Source organism: Polypterus senegalus, chromosome 7 (genome assembly GCF_016835505.1).
Source record: "Polypterus senegalus isolate Bchr_013 chromosome 7, ASM1683550v1, whole genome shotgun sequence".
NCBI lineage: Eukaryota > Metazoa > Chordata > Cladistia > Polypteriformes > Polypteridae > Polypterus > Polypterus senegalus.
This window is the reverse complement of record NC_053160.1, coordinates 121,823,864-121,851,112: the sequence shown is the minus strand read 5'-3', so window position 1 is coordinate 121,851,112 and position 27,249 is coordinate 121,823,864. Positions and strand designations below refer to the sequence as shown.

General features: G+C 37.5%; 1 protein-coding gene across 2 annotated transcripts in view; it reads left to right on the top strand.

The window, feature by feature from the left end:
- Nucleotides 1-27,249, top strand: part of papss1 (3'-phosphoadenosine 5'-phosphosulfate synthase 1) — a 109,345-nt gene that overhangs the window by 22,681 nt on the left and 59,415 nt on the right. For both annotated transcript variants that reach the window (XM_039759216.1, XM_039759217.1), the window contains exons 2-6: nt 8,242-8,356; nt 16,067-16,302; nt 17,701-17,839; nt 20,292-20,410; nt 25,878-25,991. In XM_039759216.1, the coding sequence (XP_039615150.1) occupies nt 8,242-8,356; nt 16,067-16,302; nt 17,701-17,839; nt 20,292-20,410; nt 25,878-25,991 (723 nt within the window). The remainder of the gene's footprint in view (nt 1-8,241; nt 8,357-16,066; nt 16,303-17,700; nt 17,840-20,291; nt 20,411-25,877; nt 25,992-27,249) is intronic.

The window sequence follows — 27,249 nt, the reverse complement described above, 5'->3', positions numbered from 1 at the left end:
TGAAACATACCTAAAACAACATGATTTATCCACGGACTAGGTAATACAAATGATAAAATTCACTCTGACACACAGTTTATTCTGATTTGGACAAGACTTCTACTTGCAATAAATGGGGACCGCAATTGGCTATCGGTTCACATCTCACTATGCCACCCTATTTATGGCAAAATTGGAGGCGTATTTTATGTCAATGTGCATCCTAAAACCAATGTTGTATCTCCGTTACATACAGTAGATGACATATTCATAATCTGGACTGCCAATGAGAAGGTGGTACTCTATTTTCATATCGAATGTAATTCCTTCCACCCACAAAAACAGAAATCGACTTTCTTGACACCACCATTCTACTAAAAGATAACACCCTTGTAACTTCTGTGTTTCATAAACCAACAAAAAGATGGACCTACATGAGAAGTGATAGCTTCCACCCCAAACATATAAGGCACTCCATTTTAGATAGATAGATAGATACTTTATTAATCCCAAGGGGAAATTCACATAATCCAGCAGCAGTATATTGATACAAAAATCAATATTTAATATTAAATTAAAGAGTAATAAAAATTTTCCGCCAAGCAATATGTAATTTTCCTGTAATATTGAATTTTATTTGAAATTAATTTAATTTCCCTGTAATATCAAAGCACAGCCTACCACATTTCTGAGCAAAATGAATTTGACCTAGAAAATTAGTGGGTGGCAATGGTTTCTGGCTGGGTTTAGGGTTCCCCTTTTAGAGACATTGCATTGATAAATAATGAAATAATTTTAGTAATTATGATATAATGCAAATAACTCCTTTTTACAACAAAAAAAGGATTACGTACAAGTCTTTCATTGAATTACAATAAAACCCCCATATGCACAGGTGATATAGAATGCCTGATAGTAGCGAACTATACATTGTGAGATTGGTGCTTGGTTGGCGCTGACCCAACACAGACTGACACCAGAGGCACAGGCAAAACAAACAAAGATTTATTTTTCTTCTTCACCTGTGGGGCAAGTCTTCCCTGTAAACCCCACAGGCACAACACAGTCCCAAAATACAAAGAAAAATTGCCCCAAATCACTCTTCTTTCCCACTCCTCCCAGGGCAGCTCCATCCACCTCCTCCCAATTCTGGCACGCTGAGTAGTGGCTGCAGGCTCCTCTTATAGTCCACCTGGATATGCTGCAGGTGCTCATTGACCTACTTCTGGCTGCGCTCCCGTCCAGACGGGCTCGTTAAGCCATGCATCTCCCCCTGACGGAGGCCACGGAGCCCAACCAAGATGAGCTCCAGTGTTCCACGAAAGTGGCCCCGACGCAAACCAGAGGGGCTGCCAACAAAGGTTCCGAGGGACGTAGCGTGGCTCCCATGGCTGCTTCCCCGGATCTAGTCACAAAGGGGCGTTCTGGCCAGGCTCGTTAAGCCATGCAGCTCTATGCAGCTGCCCCTGGCGAAGACCACGGCAAAAATGATGTCTGACTCCTAGGCACACTCCTACATTCTGTGCGCTGAATGTAGCGATAGTTTAGGTTATTTCTGGAAATATCCACTTGGGATTTCCGGGCCACAGCAAATCATAGGTAACTTGTAGCGGTCAAGTGCCACTAAGATTCACACCGTCAATGTGGCGGTGATTTATTTATTTTAGTGGTGGATTACCAGGGACAACCCCAGCCTTGGAACGACACACACACACATACTACAGAGACCAAATAAAGCACGCTGGGAACATTAAATGATAAAGAATATAATGAAATTCAATGAACTAAATGAAAACAATAATACCACCCCTGATCCCTTTGGCGATATTACATTTAACATATAAACACAATAAACGCATAGCAAAGTTCATGAAAAAACCAAACCGGATGAGATGAGAAGTGACAAGATTGAGTCCAGTGATCTGTATGTAGAAAGGGAATGGAAAACACAGTCCTACTGGTAGTTGCTGAAAGGATGACAACAGATGGATGGTTCAGGAGCACTCCACTCTTCCAGGAAAGCCAGTGAATCCAAACATAGTCCTCAGTATACAGTATACAGGTAGACAGACAATCCAGACCCCAACAAACAAATACAATCCAGGACACAATGATGATATATGGCAGAATTAACGGCAGGAAGTCCAACAGATAAATGCAACACACAACACACCAAAACAAACAAAACTTTCCCCTATTTGCCCCCCTGCCCTCCTTTTAACACTAGAATTACCAGAGCCTACGAAAAAACTCGTAATTCCGTCCCACCTTAAACTGCTTCTTAAATCCCTTCACACCTCTCCGCCAGCGCCCTTTGTTCTCTAAATGTGCTGATAAAGAGAAGCTAGGAGCAGCCGGCTATTCCATCCCCCCACCAATTTAGAACGTGAACGAACTTCTCCCAGCTCATGCCTTGATTGAGTATCTGGGAGTGAAGTGGAGTTTTAGAGTGGAAATAATAGATCGTTGTTTGGAACACACGCATTTCATGTCTGTTCCGTTTCTACAGTAATCTGTGTCAACACATTGTTAAAACAGAAACTTTTTATATTCTAGTAGTAGATGACAAAATGTAGGCATAAACTATATAATGTATGAAGCCTGAAGTCCAAATAGCAAAGAAACATTTTCACAAGAATAACACAATTGCACTTTTATTCAAACATAACTGCAGAAACAAAAAGCCGCCTTAACATGCGACATTGACACCAGTTTACTGTAACTGACTCCGTGGTTCAATAGACTCAGCCCCGCTTAGGAATCAAGGGGTCCGGGTTCGATCCTCCGCCCCTCCGTTTTGAGAAGTAAACTGCTCTTAGTCTTACTGTTTTAGAATAAAAGCATACATTTGATTTCAGTCTATAACAGCCAGTGCAATTTATGATCCTTGTAAAGGTTAGCTTTTTGTTTTTTTTTATTCACTTTTCACTCTCTCAGTCGCGTTCAGAATCAATCCATACAACCCCATCTGACACGGCTGTTTTCACTAAAGACGCGCTATAGCTCTGCAGTGTACCACGATGCATACTAACGCCCCCCCCACACCCAACCCCAGGTTCTGACACACAGACGCTGGCGAAGCTGTCTTCTTCGTATCTCACCGTCACTTGCTTTTCTTTTTATTCAGTTTTATTGAGTGTTCCTGCCAGTCCCGCATGTTGCTGTATGCTTTTTCTTTTGTACTCCAGGACATGCAGAGGAAAGAATGGTAAAGACCAGTAACTTCGGCGCTATATGCAATCATCAGACACTCCCCATCTGCCCGTGTTGTTCAAACACAGGAACATATATTGGTGTAAAAGTATAACAAAAGTGCACTTTTATTCAAGTGCACTTTTTCCATCGCCTTTTCCTGTAAGAAGCAGTGTACACACTTCTCTCTATCCAGCATACAGCAACATGCGGGACTGGCAGGAACACTCAATAAAACTGAATAAAAAGAAAAGCAAGTGACGGTGAGATACGAAGAAGACAGCTTCGCCAGCGTTTGTGTGTCAGAACCTGGGGTTGGGTGTGGGGGGGGCGTTAGTATGCATCGTGGTACACTGCAGAGCTATAGCGCGTCTTTAGTGAAAACAGCCGTGTCAGATGGGGTTGTATGGATTGATTCTGAACGCGACTGAGAGAGTGAAAAGTGAATAAAAAAAAAAAAAAAGCTAACCTTTACAAGGATCATAAATTGCACTGGCTGTTATAGACTGAAATCAAATGTATGCTTTTATTCTAAAACAGTAAGACTAAGAGCAGTTTACTTCTCAAAACGGAGGGGCGCAGGATCGAACCCGTGACCCCTTGATTCCTAAGCGGGGGCTGAGTCTATTGAACCACGGAGTCAGTTACAGTAAACTGGTGTCAATGTCGCATGTTAAGGCGGCTTTTTGTTTCTGCAGTTATATGTTTGAATAAAAGTGCAATTGTGTTATTCTTGTGAAAATGTTTCTTTGCTATTTGGACTTCAGGCTTCATACATTATATAGTTTATGCCTACATTTTGTCATCTACTACTAGAATATAAAAAAAGTTTCTGTTTTAACAATGTGTTGACACAGATTACTGTAGAAACGGAACAGACATGAAATGCGTGTGTTCCAAACAATGATCTATTATTTCCACTCTAAAACTCCACTTCACTCCCAGATACTCAATCAAGGCATGAGCTGGGAGAAGTTCGTTCACGTTCTAAATTGGTGGGGGATGGAATAGCCGGCTGCTCCTAGCTTCTCTTTATCAGCACATTTAGAGAACAAAGGACGCTGGCGGAGAGGTGTGAAGGGATTTAAGAAGCAGTTTAAGGTGGGACGGAATTACGAGTTTTTTCGTAGGCTCTGGTAATTCTAGTGTTAACTTCCTTTGACCCCAGCAGCCCCTGCAAGGGTGAAGTTCTTACATAGTAGCACTGCTACAAACTGAAACCACAGAAGTCAAACCTGCAGATACAGAGGTTCTACTGTATAATAAAAACATTTTAACAAGATAGGGATACATACAAATATTGAAATCCATTCACTAAAGGCACGGCCACAAAAAATGCAAACCGATTTTTATTTGCAGTACATTTTCTGACTTGATATAATAAGTTGGAGATCAGAAAACTGTTTGCTTTATATTATAAGTTAATTTTATTGTTTTGGTGATAAAAAGGTGAGAGTTGGTGGAATGCATTTGGTTTGGAGATGGGGAATCTGGCAGTGTCAGATTTACATCTCAAAACAACTCGCAATAACTTTTATACGGAAGGCACATCAAATTTAAGAACTACGGTTCCTAAAATATTGCCTCTGTAGGTGTTACTACAAGTGAATGGCATTGTTAATCGTAAGAATATTTCTGAGACTTCTCACTGATTCCAAAACATGCATTGAATGACACATGTACAGTAAAGTGAGGGTGATTTTATTTGGGAGTCATTAAATGTAAATAATGACATAATATGATAATAAACGGACACCATAGACCTCTTGACTGAAGTGTACCCTTTTAAAGAATTTACAGTGACTTGATCAATTAATTCAGATCACTTGAAGATAAGATGCTGCCATGCTTTTACTCCCCACCCAGCTAGGTAGAGGAGATGTAAGGATTATAAGGTAGTTGATTGAAATACTTGGCGACCTGCCACTGATTTCATTGGTGGGGAAACCTTGCAGAACTTTGTGTTGTTAGATGTGTTATGACTGCAAATACTACACTAGGTCATGTCACTTGCACAAATTCTCAGATTATTCTGCACTTATGGGGTGCATCAGTTGAGAAGATGAGACCTAGCATAGGAGTCAGGTTGAGAACTTTGTTTCTTGGTGCAAAGAGTATTGTCTGCATCGAAACATCAGCAAAACCAACAAACTGCTTATTGACTTTTAACTTACCAAAGAGTCTCTGTGTCCATTCACTGTCCATGTAGTGGATGTAAAGGTGGTCCACATTAATGACTGGTTGGACTGGTCTCTAAACACAAAGGAACTATATAAGAAGGGGCAAACCAGGCTCATTTTTCTTAGGATACTGTGTTCCTTTAATCTGGGAAGTGACATGCTTCACATCTTCTATAACTCTGTGATTGCCAGTGTGATATTTTTTCTACACTGTGATATGCTAGTCTGGTAAATAACTTGAAGAGAGGCCCACCAAATCAACAAGCTAATGAAAAGAGCAAGCTCAGTTATAGGACACACTCAGAACTTCCATGAGGTAGTTGCAAAGGAGAGAGTTAAAACATAATGGAGTGCCATTATAAACAATGGTGGACAACCACTCTTTGGCACACTAACACTGAGAATGTGCAGCCAACAAAATTATTCAGAAGAAGTATTTCAAGAAATGCTACTGGAGCTCCTTTATAAAAACAGCAATACGTCTGCATAATGCCTGACTGTGAGTGTGACCACCATGTCAGAAGTTTTATTCTTTTTAATTTTCTTCCTTTATAGTCATTCTGGTTTGTGTCGGTTGGTCTGTCTATCGGCCTATCGAACTTCTGTAAAAAGCCAAATTTCCCTCTGGGGACAAATAAAATGGTTATCAGGTTATGATGTGATTAATGGAATAGAATAGAATGTGATTAATGGAATGATTATTATATAACATATGCAAAACAGCATCAAATAAATACAACCTAACCAGCCAAACATGAATACCATACAAAATCATATACATTTATGCAATCCCATGTCTTATTATTGAAACAGTTTGTGTAGATGGACTTGCAAACTGTTGAAGTGTAAGAGATGTATTTTAAGTTTTCAGTGCATCCAGATGCTGAAAAATTTTACATTGTGGTTTTGTTTGATCTTCTAGGGATAGATTTGTGGCTCTAATCAAAATATCTTCTTACTTTCTTGTCCAACTAGCAAAATATATACATGCACTCCTTCTGGAGGCTTCTTGCAAAAGTAGCCTCTGCCCTTTGTCATCTTTGTGGTGTATATAGCCCATTCACCTTTGAAATGCACATTTTTAAACATGATTTTAAATTTTTTAAACAATAATTCAAATGTTTAGACCATTTGTACAGCTTTTATTAAATAAGTTGGCCTATATGATTTATGTCATGGTAACCAATTATGGAACATGAATCTTTTTCCTAATTGGGGATCAGTGCTAATAATTCTGTATGTTTCTCTTTCTCTCTACCTGCTTTTTCTGTGTGCAGTCCCTATATTTACAAGGCCGTCTTTCTCAGAATACCTGTGTAGGATAAGTGTGAACCCAGTTAGTAGCTGTGAGAGTGAGCCAGTGCATGTGACTAATGTTCATAGTGTACTGATTTCTTACCAGACAGGCTAATTTACAATAATAACAGTAAGCATCATATTTTTGTTAATGCATTATCACAGACATTTCTTTCAATTTATATGTTGCCTGACTACTCTATTAAATGCACCTATTTATTATTAAATTTTGCCCTACTTGTTCCCAGAAAAATCCTTGGATATAAAGCTTTATTTTTCTCCGGGGGAAATTTGGCTTTTTACATACCTGCTTTAAATAAATACATAAATTAATATACACATGCACTTTGTTCTAAACAAAGAAGAAAATTTAAAAGAAAGAAAACTTCTGTCTTGGATGTTATCAGTGTAGCATACCACAGTGTAGAAAATCGCACTGGCCTTCACAGCATTATAGAAGATGTGAAGAATGTCACTTCCCACATTAAAGGAACCCTTTCTTATACGTGGTTAGGTCAAGCAATCCAGAAGTTGTTAATGTGCATTACAAGGGTGTTGGCCAGTGTCAAACCCAATCTTTTATTTCTACTCCATTCCAATAAATTGAGATCTACTGACTAGAAATTACATTGTTTTTAAGTTGAATTAAATGTTACTAAAACTGTTTAGATATTTAAAGACATTTCCAGCTTTGGCTGTTTAAAGTGATTTCCTGTTTTAGCAAATGAAGCGTTTTCATGGTACTAAAGCCCATTCAGAGAAGTTACACAATCACAATAAATAAAGTCAATTGTATTAATCTTCAACAGTGTTTAATTATATTCTGACATTCTAGTGGAAGGACCAAAAAATGGCAAGAACACAATGAGTTGGGCTTTTCTTTGAAAGGTACTGGGATTCATTACACCAGACGACATTTTTAGTTTTCCAGTTGTTATATTTTTTTAAATTCACTGGAATTGCACTTGATTCTTGTTCTGTGACAAGGTATGATGCACTGAATAACTCAGGAGTGCTGTGACACTACTGTAAGATGACTGTTACTAGGCATATGTGAACTCTGATTCAGCTTTCCCCTTTCAGTTATCCAGTTGTGACAATGAGGCTTCAATTAATTGGATTTTCTTTAACCACTGACTAATTTTTGATATAACTGCAACATTGTTTATTCTTATTCCAATACACACCAATAGGTTTACTCCAAAGCTATTTAAACATTTAGTTGCATATGTTCTACCTCTTAACTACAACAACAACAATGTATTTACTACTACCTGCCTAGCTGCTTTAAGTTATGTATAATGCTGTCACTGGGTGATGATTTTTGTAGTAATGTCAGATTCACTTCAAGTAGTCCTGTGTTTGAGGTTGCAAACTACAGAACTGATAAGCAATATAGTCTAACTTTTATAAGAATTAATAATAAAATATTTACTTGCTGAATGGAACCTTTTTCTTCTTTCTTTATTATATATTATTTTTTTTTGTTAGAATTAAAAAATAATGTCTACTCTTAACTGAACTGTTAGATCAGAAGGTGGATTTTGTCCCAAAGGAAGTTTATTCTAATTATATGTATGTTCTGTATCTGAAGGGAATGCAGCGTGCAACCAATGTGACATATCAAGCACATCATGTGAGCAGAAACAAGCGTGGACAAGTTGTGGGCACAAGAAGTGGATTTCGTGGTTGTACAGTATGGTTAACAGGTATGTATGAAAAACTCCAATAAAAAATTGGAGACAAACTAAGTATATGTCAATTCTGTATTTTTCCATCATGTTAGTCACACATTCAGTACTTGAATGTTCTTTTTGCCATATCAGCAACTTAAAGAACAGAATTACTTGTGCTTTTTGGCTCCAGTAATTTGACTTACATATTTGTTAAAAAAAAAATAGCTTTATCATTGTATTTTAGTTATTTTGATCTCGGATACATTGACATATACAGTATGTACATTTTACTGTTGAATTGTATAACCTTTGCATTGATATAGCTTCCAGATATGATCCTGTCCAAAACCAAGGCAGATGATTGCCAAGGTATTTTATTCTGCTTTATCTAGATATGACATATTAACACTAGAATCCTTAAAGCCTTCGGACCGATCCATTAGTGTCTTTTTTGTTTTGCAAATGCATCGATCAGCGCAAGCAGCCTGCTATACTACCCGTATGCCCCAACCCCCAAACACCACCGTAGCTTGACATGGGTCAATACTGACATGATTGCTTGTGTGGTTCAGAAATAAGGAAAAACACAGGAAGCCCTAAAGTCTAGTTTTGACTTTATGCTATAGGAAGATAAGTAAATAAATATACATGAAGTAAACAACATTCGATGTAGCTTTTATATAAGTAACATATAAATGTTTGTCATATAAAGACCATCACAAACAGGACTTTGCACAACCTTGGCAAGCTCGGCATGCCCTGCTGCTTCGTTGAAGGACAGGTGTGTGTCAGATTTGCTGGTAGGATGACGCCCGTCCTCTTGCTGCATTCAAACGGTGCCATCTTTTGCCTTTATGCCTGGTGCAGCTGCGTTGTTCTTATGTGTGACTGGACGTTTCTTGTTGGGGAGGACTTCTGTTCTCTTTCTCCAATGTAGAATCCTCTTCAGAGTTCACCTCTGTTATAGCACATGTAGAAGTGGGGGGAGCGTGAACGTAAGAGAATAAAACTGATTTTATTAAAAAAAAAAAAAAAAGCTAACCTTTACAAGTATCATAAATTTACACCATCTGTTACAGACTCAGATCAAATGTATGTTTTTATTGTATGATATTAATGATAAAAGCAGCTATCTACTCAAAGCAGTAATTCTTGGAAGGGGCCAGAATCGAACCTACATCTTCTTGATTATGAGCAGTTTTTACTGCTGCACCTCCCAAGCGGTCTTGTCAGTGCTGTATTCTAACCCGATTTTCTTTTTCTTTGGTTATATTCTTGAATAAATGCGCACTTGTTTTGTTATATGTGTATCTTTTGTGAAAGTATTTATTTGATATTTGTACTTAGGTCTTGACACATTATACACTTCATGTCAAAATTTTGTCATTAGTACTATAACCTGAAAAAGATTCTGTTTTAGGTATGTTCAACATTTCCTGTCATCCTACATTTACACATGAAATTAATGTGTTTGAAATAACAATACAGGTACTCCTCACTTTATGACCTGTTTGCTTAACGACCACTCGCACTTTCCACCAATTGACTTTCGACCTGCAATACGGGGAATCCTCTTGGTTGGTCAGTGACGAATGGTGACATGCGCACTGAGTGCTTGCTATGCGCTTTTTTAGTCATTTTCATTCCTACAAGCAGTCACTGTGTAACGTCATTATTATTATTTTTTTTTTTTTTACATATTTGTAACCCCAAAATAGTATAGATGTTGACGAAAAGAAAGTATGGCATCATCTGGAGAAATTTTTAAACGAATGAAAGCTATCGACCTTGAAATGAAAATAAAAATCATACAAGACTATGAAGCTGGTAAAACGGTTAAAGAAATAGCATGTGACTTGAAATTGACACATTCGACAATTTCAATGATTTTAAAGGATAAAGTTAGAGTGAAAGAGGCGGTGAAATCATCGTCAGGATTTAAAGCCATAATAACTACCGTAGATCCCATTATATAAGCCGAGAATTTCTTCCTAGATTTTTGGCTTGGAGTTTGGGGGTCGGTTTATACAACGAGTATCGTTTCAGATTCAAGATTTCCAGCACAATGCCGGTTTTGCCGATGAATATGGAAGTAAATAATGACGAAACCACAGAGCCATCTTTCAGATGAAGAAGTAACTTTGCATGCCGGTACTTTAAATTAAATAAAGAATTTATCCAAAAAAGTGTTTTAGTTGTTGATTTTATTAATAAAATTTATAATAAATTATCGGGAAGTTTAAAATGAAATTTTTTGTTTTGATTTACGACCAACATCTTGCTTTACGAAACGGATGCGGTCACATGTATCCACTTGCGCGATTGTAAACAAACAACCGAGAGCGTTAGTAGCGTCAGTCGGAGCCCAGATACATGTGTTTGTGGAAGAAATTTCCATCATTGCAGTGATTTACCTATATATATATATATATATATATATATATATATATATATATATATATATATATATATATATATATCATTAAGACCATGCAAGCAAGACACATAATTGCTAAGGAAGGAAGAGAAGGTAAAAGAAAGCGATCGCAATCGAAACGAAGATGGACATTGTGTGGAAATATCTCCTCCCTTCCTGCAGCCCAAAGATGTCAAATTAAATTGTGAGTACAGTATGAAATTGTTTCTAGAATAGAATGCCTTTTATTGTCACTATACGCATCTACACTGAGATTAAAAGCAGCTCCTTCAGTGCAGAAAAAAGTTCTGTATAGGGCTTGTATGGTTGTTTTTTAGCTTTAGCATAACGCTGGATCTGTGGCCCCGCTTCTGCTTTCTTTCCCTCCTCCATCTGTGTCGTCTCCTAGACCCGACAACAATCCACAGAGAGCCCGCTGGTCTCGCTATGTTGTCTGGGATGTTGTGCGTGTGATGAAAAACTCTCGAAACAGATGTCTGGCTCTGGACACCGATGTCTATAAGGTTGTGAATGGTGTAGCGGATGTTCGCCGAACCGATCATGCACAAACAAGGACAAAAAAATAGTACAAAAACAACAAAAAAGTGCACTGAAAAGGAGAGCCCTGAGCCGCTGCGACCATGCGTGCCGCCATGCTCCTAGCTTAATTGAAGTAGGCTAGGCACTTTTTATAACTTTTTGGTTAGTACATTAGAAAAATTATTGGTGTTGGTTAGTACATTAGAAAAATTATTGGTGTTTTGGTAAATTATGCACATTATACAACCCTTTTTTTATGAAAAAGGTTAAGTAACTGTTGCAGTGGGAGGTTCGGAACACATTATGGGTTAGCCTTTGCCAACGAATTAAGTTCGTAAGTCAAGGGTCCACTGTATCGCGTATTTAAGTTAATCAAATTTATAACGAGTCTCCGGAAATCCACCCGCCGATGTACCGTATTTGCGTATATAGTTTCAACACAAAGGTTTCATTTTACCAAACTTCTCCGCAATCGCTTCCTGGTTTCCATCAAAAATGCCGGCAGTCTCAAATTCTCGCCGATAAACATTATAAATATACTCGAAGAGACACTTTTAAGGAAATTTAGAAAATTTTGCTTGGAGAAAGGGGTCGGCTTAAGTACTGGTCATCAGCAAATACATGTAATTTAGTAGGTAGAGAAGGGGTTCGGCTAATATACCGGGTCGGCCTGTATTCTGAGATCTACGGTAGGCAGCGAAAAGGTCTTATTAATGAGATGGAGAAATTATTGGCAATCTGGTTTGACAACTAGATGCAAAATAATATGCCAATAAGCCTTTTAATAATTAAAGAGAAGGCACGCAGTATCTTTGAGACTTTGAAGGCACATAGAGGTGAAAAATCGACAATCATTTACAGCAAGCCATGGATGGTTTCAGCGGTTTAGGCAGAGATTCAACCTGCATAATTGGAGAATCAGCAGTGAGGCGGCAAGCGCGGATGTAGAAGCAGCAGGAAAATTTGTTGATGAATTGGATGGAATAATTAAAAAATACAGCTACTGCCCGGAACAGATGTTCAATGAGGATGAAACAAGGCTTTCATGGGAAAAAAAATGCCTGAAAGGACCTATATGCACAAAGAAGCTAAGGCAATACCTGGTTTCAAGGCTTTTAAAGACAGGATCATGTTGTTGTTGGGAGGGAATGCCGCTGGGTTCAAGTTAAAGCCTTTCCTGGTCTATTGCTCCGAAAACCCACGTGCATTAAAGAACGTTACTATCGTGCAAATTAAAAGGCATGGATGATGCAACCTTTATTTTAAGATTGGTTTTTGAACTGCTTCATACCATCAGTCCAGCATTATTGTTTGGAAATGGGAGTTCCTTTTAAAATTATTCTCCTGCTTGATAATGCTCCAGGCCACCCCCCAGCATAATGATCTACACCCAGATGTAAAGGTAGTGTACAGTGCATCCGGAAAGTATTCACAGCGCATCACTTTTTCCACATTTTGTTATGTTACAGCCTTATTCCAAAATGGATTAAATTCATTTTTTCCCCAGAATTCTACACACAACACCCCATAATGACAACGTGAAAAAAGTTTTCTTTAGGTTTTTGCAAATTTTTTAAACATAAAAAAACTGAGAAATCATATGTACATAAGTATTCACAGCCTTTGTACAATACTTGCACTTTTGGCAGCAATTACAGCCTCAAGTCTTTTTGAATATGATGCCACAAGCTTGGCACACTTATTCTTGGCCAGTTTCGCCCATTCCTTTTTGTAGCACCTCTCAAGCTCCATCAGGTTGGATGGGAAGTGTCGGTGCACAGCCATTTTAAGATCTCTCCAGAGATGTTCAATTGGATTTGTCTGGGCTCTGGCTGGCCCACTCAAGGACATTAATAGAGTTGTCCTGAAGCCACTCCTTTGATATTTTGGCTGTGTGGTTAGGGTCGTTGTCCTGCTGAAAGATGAACCATCGCCCCAGTCTGAGGTCAAGAGCGCTCTGGAGCAGGTTTTCAGCCAGGATGTCTCTGTACATTGCTGCAGTCATCTTTCCCTTTATCCTGACTAGTCTCCCAGTTCCTGCCGCTGAAAAACATCCCCACAGCATGATGCTGCCACCACCATGCTTCACTGTAGGGATGGTATTGGCCTGGTGATGAGCCGTGCCTGGTTTCCTTCAAACGTGACGCCTGGCATTCACATCAAAGAGTTCAATCTTTGTCTCATCAGACCAGAGAATTTTGTTTCTCATGGTCTGAGAGTCCTTCAAGTGTCTTTTGAAAAACTCCAGACGGGCTGCCATGTGCCTTTTACTAAGGAGTGGCTTCCTTCTGGCCACTCTACCATACAGGCCTGATTGGTGGATTGCTGCAGAGATGGTTGTCCTTCTGGAAGGTTCTCCTTTCTCCACAGAGGACCTCTGGAGCTCTGACAGAGTGACCATCGGGTTCTTGGTCACCTCCCTGACTAAGGCCCTTCTCCCCCGATTGCTCAGTTTAGATGGCTGGCCAGCTTTAGCAAGAGTCCTGGTGGTTTCAACTTCTTCCACTTACGGATGATGGAGGCCACTGTGCTCATTGGGACCTTCAAAGCAGCAGAAATTTTTCTGTAACCTTCCCCAGATTTGTGCCTCCAGACAATCCTGTCTCGGAGGTCTACAGACAATTCCTTTGACTTCATGTTTGGTTTGTGCTCTGACATGAACTGTCAGCTGTGGGACTTTATATAGACAGTTGTGTGCCTTTCCAAATCATGTGCAATCAACTGAATTTACCACAGGTGGACTCCAATTAAGCTGTAGAAACATCTCAAGGATGATCAGGGGAAACAGGATGCACCTGAGCTCAATTTTGAGCTTAATGGCAAAGGCTGTGAATACTTACGTACATGTGCTTTCTCAATTTTTTTTAATTTTAATAAATTTGCAAAAACCTCAAGTAGATTTTTTTTTTTCACGTTATTGTGGGGTGTTGTGTGTAGAATTCTGAGGAAAAAAATGAATTTAATCCATTTTGGAATAAGTCTGTAACATAAAGTGTGGAAAAAGTGATACTCTCTGAATAATTTCCGGATGCACTGTATCTTCCTAAAAACACAACTGTTGTCCTACAGCCAATGGATCAGGGCGCTATAGCTATATTCAAAGCATTTTATTTGTGCACGACTTTTTCCCCAAGCTGTAGCAGCAACAGAAAATGATGTAGTAACCCTTTGTGATTTTTGGAAATTGTACAGTATTTTAGATTGCATTAAATCAGCTCCTCTCTTATCGACCTGTTCCTACGACTACGTCGTTAAGCGAAATTGAACTCGGTCGTAAAGTGAGGAGTACCTGTATATTATTTACCTTATACAGCTCCAGGTACCTCACACCAGGATAAACAGACTTGATCTGGGAGAGCTTTTTGCCCGAGTTGAGCTGCAGTAGTGGGGGGATGGGATAGCAGGCTGCTTGCTACTTTTACTGGTTGACACATTTGCAAAACAAAAGATGCTTATGGAGAGGTGCAAAGTAATTTTAAGGTGGCCCAGGATTACAAGTTTTTTCGTAGGCTTCAGGGATTCTAGTGTTAATCAGGAAATAATTACCATGTACAGGTGCTGGTCATAAAGTTAGAATATCATGATAAAGTTGATTTTATTTCAGTAATTCCATTCAAAAAGTGAAACTTGTATATTAGATTCATTCATTACACACAGACTGATGTATTTCAAATGTTTATTTCTTTTAATTTTGATGATTATAACTGACACAGAGCACCCCAGTAAAACGTCAATAGCGTTTAATATACCTGCAGCCTTAGAACGCAGACATCAGGACATAACTGCGCGTGCATGTTTACTAACAGATATGACAGCATTTTGCACGGAGCATGCGTTAAAACAAACTGATTGAGGTCAACGATTTTCAATGGTTCACATGTTTGCCGTAAGATTTTTTTAAAGCAAAATAATTAAAAATTTCTTTGAAGAAATATGACATATAATACGTCTACAACGCAGATTCTATACCATTTTATATGATTTTTATATCATTTTAATAATATGCATACACTATATGTGGACTATAAAGCAATACATGTATAATTTTGTGCATTTTAACCAGTTGACATGTCTCAACTTGTTAAAAATTCTTATATAATCAATTTATATGAACCTTTACTTCAATAATATACACATTATGTTTGTATTGCATGTGCACCTTGCTTTGTAATTATTTCACTGTACTCGTGGTATTGTCGAGCACATAGTGTCCCCATTTATACCACACTACGCAGCGGCTGAATTTGATCACGCATTCACACGTATAATAATAATAATAATAATAATTTATTATTATTATTAATTCCTTAAGTTTTTATAGCTACTTTCTTACTACTCAAAGCAATTTGTAAAAATAAATAAATAAATAAAATAACAGAAAGGAAGCCCCCCGACACAAACCAGTGATCATTTAACTGCGAGTCAGCAATCCTACTCTTACCACCACCTCTTCCTGTTAGATAGGCGCATTATAATTTTGAGCACTACTTTTATTTTATACTGTCATAAACAAATTATATCAAAAAGGTTTTTTAAAAAAACAATTTGAAGCAAAGATGGTATAGTAATAACTATTTTCTTTTGTAAGTCAATCAAAAATTCTTAAGCATACGTAGCAGTTCAAACTAAATACTTAATCCCAGTTGCATTCTCTAACTCCCAGAGTAACACAACAATACCCATTTGAAAAGTTACAAAATTCACAGCAAAAACAAAACTCCATAACATCACAGAGATTAAAAAATTGTAAAATGAGAATTAATAATACACTGTATCTAACTTTGCAGGTCTGTCTGGGGCAGGCAAAACCACTGTGAGTATGGCCATAGAGGAATTTTTGGTGTGCCATGGCATTCCCTGCTATACCCTTGATGGTGATAACATTCGCCAAGGACTTAACAAGAATCTTGGCTTCAGTCCTGAAGACAGAGAGGAGAATATCCGGCGGATTGCAGAAGTGGCTAAACTTTTTGCTGATGCTGGACTTGTGTGCATTGCTAGTTTTATTTCACCGTACAGCCGGGTGAGATTTTATTTTGTTATAGTATTTTGGTGGGGGGTGTTCATTACTGCTTGAAATATGCAGTTTTTGTGTTAATATGTTTCAGACTAGTAATATAAAATTATTTACCTGTGTACCAATATTTAAAAATACTGACACCGATTTTTAGTTAATACAATTTAAGCAAACTGTTTAAAAAGACTTTAATATAGCTATGGCAGCAACTGAATGTTGCTAAAAAGACTAACTTTAGGTTTTAGGAATTGTTTTTAACCATTCTTTTTAAACTGCTTTCTTTACCCACCTACTTGTCTTCTTGTAAAGTGTATGTCTGGTGCCATGGTCAGCAAGTATTACTGGTTCACAAACGAGGACCATTTCTTGAAGACCTTTTGATACATCCTTTTTCAAGTGCACTTTACAAAGAAAACGGACAGTTCAAAGTTAACACAGTTTAAAGGCCTTTTTTTCTGCCGCAGTTTACACATCTTCATAGGCATAAAATAATAAGATTAAATGTGGACATCTGGCAAGCCTTTGCCAGTGTAATTCAATACCTGTTGGTTGATTACGTTTTAAATTTACTGATTAATCTTTTTATCTTTTTTCCTCTTGCTGATGTTGACATACACACTAACATTTTTTTCCAGTGCCTCTATCTTTCTTTCAGCAGTCTAACACGATGTTGCCATAAGCGAATCACTCTGTTTGTTGTTTCTATTTCGAAGATAACTCCTACTCATTTTGAACCATTTCCTGTTACTTTTCTTATAAATCTTTATCATTTATCTTAGTACGCTCCATGTGTTTTCACTTGACCCTAGATATGAAGGTTTGATTGATTTAATTGTAAATTAGTTAAGTGTGTGTGTGTGTGTGTGTGTGTGTGTGTGGTTTGGGATTAGCTGGCGGTCTGTTCATGGTTGTCTCCTGCCTTGCTTCCTGATGTTTCAGGGATAGAGGCTGGCACATGTGACCCTGAATGAGGTTATTCACATTTCAGAATATTGCCAGATTTTGGGAAAAGAAGCCCAGATAGTTTCCTACAATTTGTTTTATGTGTCTTTGTAAAATAAAAAATAGAGCATATTCATGCACATACACTGCTTCTCGTTGCTGTAATTTTACCTTCACCCCCTTGTATTTGCCACTGTATTGTTGAATAGTTCAAATCACCTATCAATTCTTTCACATCTTGTAAATTTAGGCCCTGTCAACAGCAGCCCCAACTCCAACTGGATTTCACTAATACAATTTTCCAATTCCCTTTGAAAATCAAGGGAAAGTTAATTATCATCTATTTAAATTTCCTCTAATGGCTTAGAAAAAAATCACTCCATCTTTAGAATCTGAAATACATTTAGTTTATAGTATTTACAGTACATGTAATCTCTCCAATAATTTCTGTATTTTTCCTAGGACCGAGCAAATGCTAGAAAGATTCATGAAGCAGCTGGTTTGCCATTCTTTGAGGTGTTTGTTGATGCTCCATTAGATGTTTGTGAACAACGAGATGTTAAAGGATTGTACAAAAGAGCGAGAGCAGGAGAAATTACTGGTAATACATTTTTTATGTTAATATCAATTAAATAAAGAAAAGAAAAATGTTAAATTATGATTTGAACTTAATTTTATTCCTGTATTACTTAATGCATCTAATGTAATGTGCCATACTGAACCCAAGTGCAATTTTCCCTGCTCCCTTCTCCCTCTGCTGGCCTGCACTTGCACTGCACATTAACGTTTTGGGCCTGGGCATGCTTTCATCATCACTAGGCGACTTTGTGTAAAGCCAAAACAAAATCCGATCATGAAGTGACAGCAAGCATGTCAAAATAATTTTACTTATTTTGTGGTTGTTTTGGAGGTGTGTAGGGCAATATAACGCTTTGCCCTCTTACAGGTTTATTGAATGTGCGGCACAGAGTTTTTTTGTTAATCATGCTGTACATACGAGAAGATTTTTATGGAGACGAATGATGTTAAGGGAGGAATTTACAACTTTTCTTGCCAGATGTAATTCACGTCCATCTGTAATGTTGAGAATAATTTTTTTTTTCCAATGTTATTGAAATGAGAATTGCACTATTTGACTTGTCGCATCATTGACGTCATACCTGTTTTCCGTGCTGGGGCACGTTTAGGAATCGTACTGTTTCCAAATCCTACTGAGCTGTGCCCAGGCACACAACTTCCAAGTGGGCCGTAGCATGGTACAGTTGGCCAGGCATGGATTACACTAGTCAAATGAACTAGACTTTTTGGGGTGATACTTGAGGACAAACTTGCTTGGGCACAGAATGAATTGTAAGTGTGAGTACAGCTCCAAAAGTTCCAAATAAATGCTCATCTCAAGATTATATTTATGGAATCAACCCATGTACTGTAAATATTTTGACCCGTCTTTTCCTAGTTTTTTTTGCCAGTCGCTGTAGTTTTAAAGTCCTGGAATCTTCTTGTTACTTTGTACCTGTGCTGCATTGTCCATGAAATGCATCAGAGAGAGACAGACAAGAGAAACTTGCTTTAGGGGTATACTGTACAGTATCTAAGCACTCCTTTTACCACCTTAGCAATAAGGAATATTACAGACATGAACAGCTAATTACGGAAATGAACAGCCAGCAAGTCATTTTTGAATGCAAGGTCCTATCAATAAAATCAAGGTTATTTCAACTTACTACAAGCTTGAGTTCACTTGCCATCATATTACATAATTCTTTAAATACTGCTTGTATACTTTAAAGGCATAAAACTTTAGGGAGGAGGCACCAGTAGTAATTCATCACTGTGTTGGAGGGGATTTGATGTGAGCACTGGCAAGAATGGTATTTAGTCACTTACAGATTACTCATTTATCTAATTTTCCAGGTAAACCTGTACACTGTACAGTACTGTATTGCTATGTCTCCCGTGGTGCTAGAATGTAAAATACTGATGTTACCGCTATATGTACTGTAATTCATGCAAGCGCATTTTCTTTGGTATGCGCTGTCATTTTTTTTTTTGTTATAAGTAGAGTAAATACATAATAAATTCATTTAATACAGTAAAATGTACGGGTACTCACCAATGATGAATGATATTGATGTTAATGATGAAGTAGCTGTGCAGTACAATGCAGAGGATTTAAAACTCCTTCAGGAGGAGACATATCTTTTGGATGGGTCTTCTTCTGGTGGAGTTTCGTGTTGGCTTTTCTTTATAGGTTTCAGGAACATTGTGATGGGAAGTTGCTACATTGTCTTCTGTAGATAAAGAGCCTTGAGCTGGGAGAAGTTTTTGCCGAGTTGAGCTGTGGCGGTGGGGGGTTGGGATAGCAAGCTGGATGCTGCTTGTGCTGATTGACACATTTACAAAACAAAAGATGCTATTGGAGGGGTGTGAAGGAATTTAAGGTGGCCCGGGATTGAGTTTTTTCTTAGGCTTCAAAGATTCTAGTGTTAATGATGATAATTTATGAGAAGAATGTGGCACAATTTTTACATATGATGATATTATTGCTGAAAAAAATCCATAATATTCACAGACGTCAGTCATTTTCTAACCTGCTATATCCAAGCACAGGGTCACGGGGGGGGTCTGCTGGAGCCAATCCCAGCCAACATAGGGCGCAAGGCAGGAACAAACCCCGGGCAGGGAACCAGCCCACCACAGAGCACATGCACACACACACACACACACACCCACACACCAGGCACACACTTGGGACAATTTAGGATCGCCAGTGCACCTAACCTGCATGTGGGAGGAAACCGGAGCACCCAGAGGAAACCCATGCAGACACAGGGACAACGTGCAAACTTCATGCAGGGAGGACCCGGGAAGTGAACCCAGGTCTCCTTTATGTGAGGCAGCAGCGCTACCACTGTGCCACTGTGCTGCCCCATTCACAGACATACTTAACTAATTTTAGTGTGATAGTCATGTGAGCTGTACTGTAATGTTAATCAGTAATTTGTCCTTTCTGAGGTTTTCATGTGCTTAGTTTTGTTCCTTGTATTTTATAGGTTTTACTGGAATAGATTCAGAGTATGAAAAACCAGAATCTCCAGAACTTGTTTTAAAAACAGATTCATGCACAGTGAATGAATGTATTCAGCAAGTTATAGATCTCTTGCAGGAAAAGGTGAGTGCTTTTTATCTTTATTTTCCTTCGTTACAAGATTATAAATGTGCATGGTTCTGAGGGAATTGAAACAAATTGATATTGTTAAAGCTAGAAAGGCATTGATTATTGTAAATGTTACAGAAAAATGACAAGCTTGTAACTAGGCATTTTAGTTATATAGTATATGTTTAAGTTAATTATTATAATAATTATTCTGACACCTTATTTCTGGTCCATAATGTATAGGATAGTTGATTTAAAAGTTATTAAATTTGTTATAAGTATAGACATGTTAACAGAGGATTTGGCGATTATACTCCAAAACTATTTTATGTTTGTTTAATTTTTACCTTAAATGTTTTGTAAATTTTCAGGTCAAATTTCTTTACAATCATGGTACATATTATTTTGTCATAGGAAATTATGAAAGTGTAGCATGTTTTATCAATTTTAAAAAAATAGTCTGCTCTTGCATTTTATAATAGTGCTAGTACATACTAGGTATCTCATTATAAAGAAAAGTCTTAAAATTAACAAATGTCAATTTTTCAATCCAAAAATGTTACTGAGCATTAATCTGTACTTTGATGATATGCACACATATTTCTAAACGGTGCATTCATGACATTTTAAGAAGAAAAAAAAAAAAAACAAAAAGCAAACTATTGTTAGATTCAGTCATTTTAATTGGCTATGCATTTTACTTTGCCAGTCTTCCTCCACAACACCTTTTATCAGCAGCCAGGGGGTACTTGCCTTTCATTGCCAGGAGTATGGATTCACCTCAGAAAGACATCACCAAATTGACAATAATTTTTAATGGCCAGATATGAATTGCTGTCTCTGTTCTATAAACAATAAAACAATAACTGAAACAGTCACACATGCAATAACTTACAGTCAACTTCAGAAATATTGGCACCCCTCAAGAAAGTGAGCAGAAACATTAATGTAATATAGCTAAACATAGAATGATTCTAATTTTACTCAAATGTTTCGAGAAATTGCTGACTAGTCATTTAATAAGAGCAATGTGTTTTATCTTCAAAATAGTGTATTTTATCGAAAAATATGCGGCAAAATTATTGGCATACTCAAAGAATACTATAAGTAAAAGTACAAGAATTTGTGGAAAAAATTTTACTTGATATTGCTTTTAGTGTGTAGTAATTTTATTGCTGTCTGTGACGATTTCCTGTTTTACAAGGGTATAAATAAGAGGTAACACACACATATAAACTTCTTTGTCACCCTTCAGCATGAATAAAACCATAAAGCTGTCAACTCAAATGAGACATAAATAGCAGCTGAGCTGCATAGATTTAGGTATGGCTACTAAAAACATTTCTTCAGTTGAAATTACTAGTAAGCACAATCAGGGCCATAGTAAATAAGTTTGAAAAGCATGGAGCTGTTGAAAATTTGCCAAGAATGTGATGTATCCACATATTGCCCCACAATTAACATACACACATACACACACACAGACACAGAGAGAGTGAGGAGAGTGTTGAGATAGGCAAAGATATGATATAATTAATTCCATTTAGTACCAGAACATTTTAGCTGAAAATCGGGTTGCCTCTGCCAGAAGGCAGAACCAGGGCTGTGACTAGGTCTTCCAACAAGACAGTGAACCAAAGCATACATCCAAATCTAGAAAGAAATGATTGCAGCAACACAAAATCATGGTTTTTTAATTGCCCGCTCAGTCTCTAGGCTTATGCCTAATTGAAAATCTGTGGTCTTAATTGAAGAGGGCAGTTCAGAAGAGAAAATCCAAGAATCTCAATGAGTTGGAAATGTTCTGCATAAAAAAGTGGTCCAAGATCCTTCCACAAGAGTTGTCCAGTATTGTTAAACACTACAAAAAGAGGCTGAGTGCTGCTATTCTCACCAGGGAAGGTTCCACCAAATACTGAATTTTGGGTTGCCAATATTTTTAGAATCTGTTTTTTTATGAAAATTTGTGTTACAAAGGGAGACTTTAATTTTGTTCCAAAAATCCATTTGACAATAAAAGCCTGAGCCCAAAATAATCTACATTACATGTGTGGTTCATTTCATATATTAATGAAAGGTGAAGAGTTCCAAAAATTCTGGATTTGACTATATATTCTTTAAGTACATGGACACTCATTTCATTATTTCACACTGCTGCTGGATTGATATTGAGTGTGTTTCAGTGAGAGAGAATATGTAGTGCACACATTGCATGCAGTCAAGTGGCAAGAACTGAGCAGATGTTATACATCCATCCATTCATCTTCCTTAACCCACTTATCCAGGGCAAGTTGGCAGGGCAGCTGGAACATATTCCAAAAACCATTGAATGCAAGGCAGCAGAAGGGTGCCAGTTCATTGTAGGGTGAACACACACTCACTAGGGCTACTTTTAGCAGCACCAGTCCACCTAAGCATGCAAGGTGTGCAAAATCTGGTCTCCTTCACTGCGAGACAGCAGTGCTGCCACTCTTTCTATGTTGGGATTTCTATTACACTCCTGTGTGCTCCTGCTCGCACTGAATAGGCTCACGCCTTCTGGTCCATGCTCTCATCGCAGCACTGCAGAAAAAAAGAAACGGACAATATATGTGACATTTTGAAGAAATCATTTTATGACCTGAATAGTACCAATCAGAAAACATCACGCTTCCCCCTCCCCCTCAGTACACAACCTTGGGTATATCTCATAAATATATACATACAAAGACAGATCAATAGGTAGATATGTATAGATAAATAGAATATATTATATATTGTATAGTACCTTTCCTTCCTGTCTGTCTGTCGATCTGTCTATCCATCCATCCACCCAACCAACCAACACCTCACACACATATACAAATATTATTTGAAAATGAACAGCGCCAGATCGGCTGTGAATTTATGCTGGTGCTGTTAGTTAGAGTCAGATCTTGGGAGGGTGAGAGTGTGAACGTGGCCGAGAGAATAAAACTGGGGAAAAAAAGCCAACTTTTATAAGTAAGTACCATAAATTTACACCCAGTGTCACATATATTTGTCTCTTTCTTTTTTTCTCTGTGCTGCATTGATATCATGCACCAGAAGGAGTGAGCTTATTCAGTGCGAGCAGGACCATTTGGGTGGCCGGTTGCTTGTGCTATAACAAGCTTGACCTGCCGGGATCAACGCACATGTACTGTGCAAGGCATGTACTGGGTCCACTGAGAAAAGAAGAGTGTTAATGGCTCACCTTGCAGAGGAACTTTGTTGTCGCATCTTACTAGAAAACGTGATGGAAAAAAAAAGGTCAAGTTTCACTTCCAAGACAGCAAACAGAGTCGGTGTCAGAAGCCCTTTCACTGTAATAGGAACCACAGCATAGGCAGATGTGTGTACATTGCAACAGGTACACATGTTGTAAATGTAAGAAAGGACGGTCCTTGCGTGTATGTGTGAACTGTTAACATTTGAATTTGATGATTGCATATAGCGCTAAACTGACCTCTCTGTACTATTCTTTCCTCTGCATGTCCTGGAGTACAAAAGAAACACCCCCATGCACCCAAAGTTGCACCCAATAAGAGTTTGTGTGTCAGCTTTTATCCATCCAGATCAGATAATGTTCAGTTCCATTGGCTCAAAACACCACTCACATTTACAGTTATTCCCAGTGTTAAAATTAAAAAAAAAAGAGCGTCAGATCCCAGAGATGGTAGGGGTGGGCATGGGTAGTATGTATCGTGAATGAGAAAATAAAATATAAAAAAAAAAAAAAACCCTAACCTTTATAAGTACTATAAGTGTACACCGGCTGTTACAGTTGCAAACTAAATACATGTGTTTATTGTGTATAAAATTAACAATAAGAGCAGCTCACTACTCAAAACGGTAAGTATTCAAGGTAGTCAGGATTGAACTGGGAGACTCTTGATTACAAGTCAGGAATTCTTACAGCTGCGCCTTGGAAACTGTTGTATCATCCTTGAAACTTTTGTGAAAGTGTTTATTTGATCTTTGGACTTCAGGCTTCACACATTATATAGTTTATGTCTAAATTTTGTCATTTATTACTGAAATATGAAAACGTTTCTGTTTTAACAATGTGTTTACAAGGATTATTGTAGAAACGGAATACGCATGAAATGCATGTATTCCAAATAATGATATATTTTTCCATTCTAAAACTCCAGCAATTCACTCCCAGATAATCAAGGTTGGAACTGGGAGAATATTGTACACTTTCTGCATTGGTGGGAGGATGGAATAGTAGGCTGCATGCTGCTTGTCTTACGCTGACAGAGAGTTGTGAAGGGATTTAAGGTGGGCCGGATTTACAAGTATTTTCGTAGGCTTTGATAATTCTATTGTTAACGGACAGACAATTATACAGCCGACCAATGACGATGAAGAAGTGTAGATAATACTACTTAAGGAATTCATAAATAAATTTTATCTGCTATTTTCTCTGAAAAGCAATACTTATGGTCCTATTTCTCCTAAAGGAATTGCTTTTATTTTTAGTCAATCTTTATTTAGAGATTATCTTCAAGAAGCATTACTTGACAAAGTATTTGAAACAGCCAGTCCATATAGTACATATAAAAGGGCCAGTATTCATTAAGGGTGTTTTAATTAAAAACAATAAATAACTGGGCCATAGACTGTTATTTTGGTTCTTTTCCACCTTTACCAATAGGGCAACAACCTATCAGCTATTCACATTAATTAATTGGCTTGTCACTGTCGGTAGCTTCTGAATGGTTTTGAAAAGTACATTCCCAAAATGTCCACTAGGTGGAACTGAAGGCTAATTCTCTTAATTTGGCTCTCTCTCTCTCTCTCTCTCTCTCTCTCTCTCTCTCTCTCTCTCCAATGTATTTCTTTTCTATTTTGAATCTGTCTGCTTTAACTTAATTTACATTTTAATCAAATTTATAAATTTGCTTGTTGATATTTGTTTCCTCCGTTTTTACCTAATAATTAGTGTATCTTTACATCCGTAAATAAGTATAAATTGTAAATTAGAAAGACTACTGCATTCTTTCATCTTGTGCTTTATGAAGATGTGTTTATTTTGTTTGTCAATTTGATAGCACAAAAATAATTTAAACTTTTGCTGTTTTTTTAATTAGTTTCCATATTTCAAATATTGTGAATATGTTTTAAGATCAGAATAGTAACTACTAGGGCAGATGTAACAGAATAGTTATTTGTTTTCTCTGATGCTTTATTTGAATAGAATTGTGATTTACTTTTTGCAGAACAATCTGTCTTATTTAGAAGATGCAAAATTAGAAGCTAAGGATTTTCTTTCGAAAATGAAGAAAATAGGTTTTTAAATTATTCTAAAAGGGCAAAAGCTAATTAATAGCAGTTATGTAGTTTTTTTTTTTATAATCTGTTCCTGTCAAACAAAGTAAATAAGGTTTTGTAATTGGAGAGTAAACTCTTCCTAGAAAATTTGATGGGTGGATATTTATTTTAATAATTTGTTATTGTTCATTTTATGTTTTTACAGGATATTGTACCAGTAGATGCATCATATGAAATTAAGGAGCTCTATGTATCTGAAAACAAGCTGGACTTAGCCAAGGCAGATGCAGAAACTTTACCAGCATTGCAGATTAACAAGGTACATATTTTCCATGTACACCTTATACTGAATAAATACTTATTTATTTAGACTTAATTCTTAAAAAGACATAATTACTAGGAACAGGCCCTTGAATGATGTTGAGACCTGGAGAAATATGTGATCCCAGGCTGAGAATGAGCTTAGCTTCTTTTGTTTGTTATTTTGAAAATCCATGAAAAAACACAGATTGGTGTGGCTATGATCAAGGCATGTGAAATTTTCCACAAAGGCTTTGTAAGATCTTTGATCTCAACAGCTCAAATGTGCACCCTAAAATGGTCTGCTCGCCATCTCCCTGTTTCACCCTACAGAGATATTTTAACACTTCCTACAATAAATGCATTAAAGACATTTAGACTGGCAAGAGTCCTGTTTAATATTGAATTTACTAGAGGGAACACATACAATGCTTATTTTTGTTCAAGTGACACAATAGCTCTGGTTACAACTCAAAGTGCCTGGTGAGTAATATGGCTCTCCTGTGTGAAGTAAGCTGCAAACAAGAAGTTTCTGTAGGTTAGGTGGAAGATTAGAAAAATGGCTTCTGTTTTTGTTTGATGGCATGTGGGTCCTTTGGGGGAGTGCTAGAGGATGAAAGGAGCCGCATAGGGTAGGTAACTGTGCAAGTCTGTTGGCTGTTAATAGACAGAGGTTTTAAGTCCTGGAAAGCAGATATAAATATAAATACTGATATCTAAAAATGGCAGAGTTGTGTTGGAAACATTCACTCTAAAAATGAGAGAGAGATGCATACTAGTAAAATCATTATCAAATTCCTGTAGCTGGCTTCCTGAGCAAGAAGGTAGCATCAATACATGTTTTATACAGGTCTTGTACAAAGACTAAGTAGGTAGAAAGAAAAAATGCTTTTCTGTTAAGATAGGGGCAATTAAGGAGGGAGAATCGAAATTAATTCAAGGAAGAAAGGAAGAGAGCACAAGTTAAAAAGTGAGACAAGAACAGTACAGGATGGTGTGTGCCTTATTTGGGTTACCATAGAAGAGAGCATAATAGAGAGAGAGTGCAATCCTGCTAAGAGGATAGGTTAAGATCTTCTGATCTGTTTTAAAATAGTAGTGGAGGCAGAAGGAGGCTCATCTCTCTTTAAAAGTGACTGACTGTTTTATGTTGAACTCATGCTGTTAATTGGATACTTTTAATTATTTTTATTCATGCAAAGACACTATTTTTATTGAAGCACTGTGGAAAGTTTAATTATTTGTTGTGGAATAAACACTTAACCCTTTTTTGCACT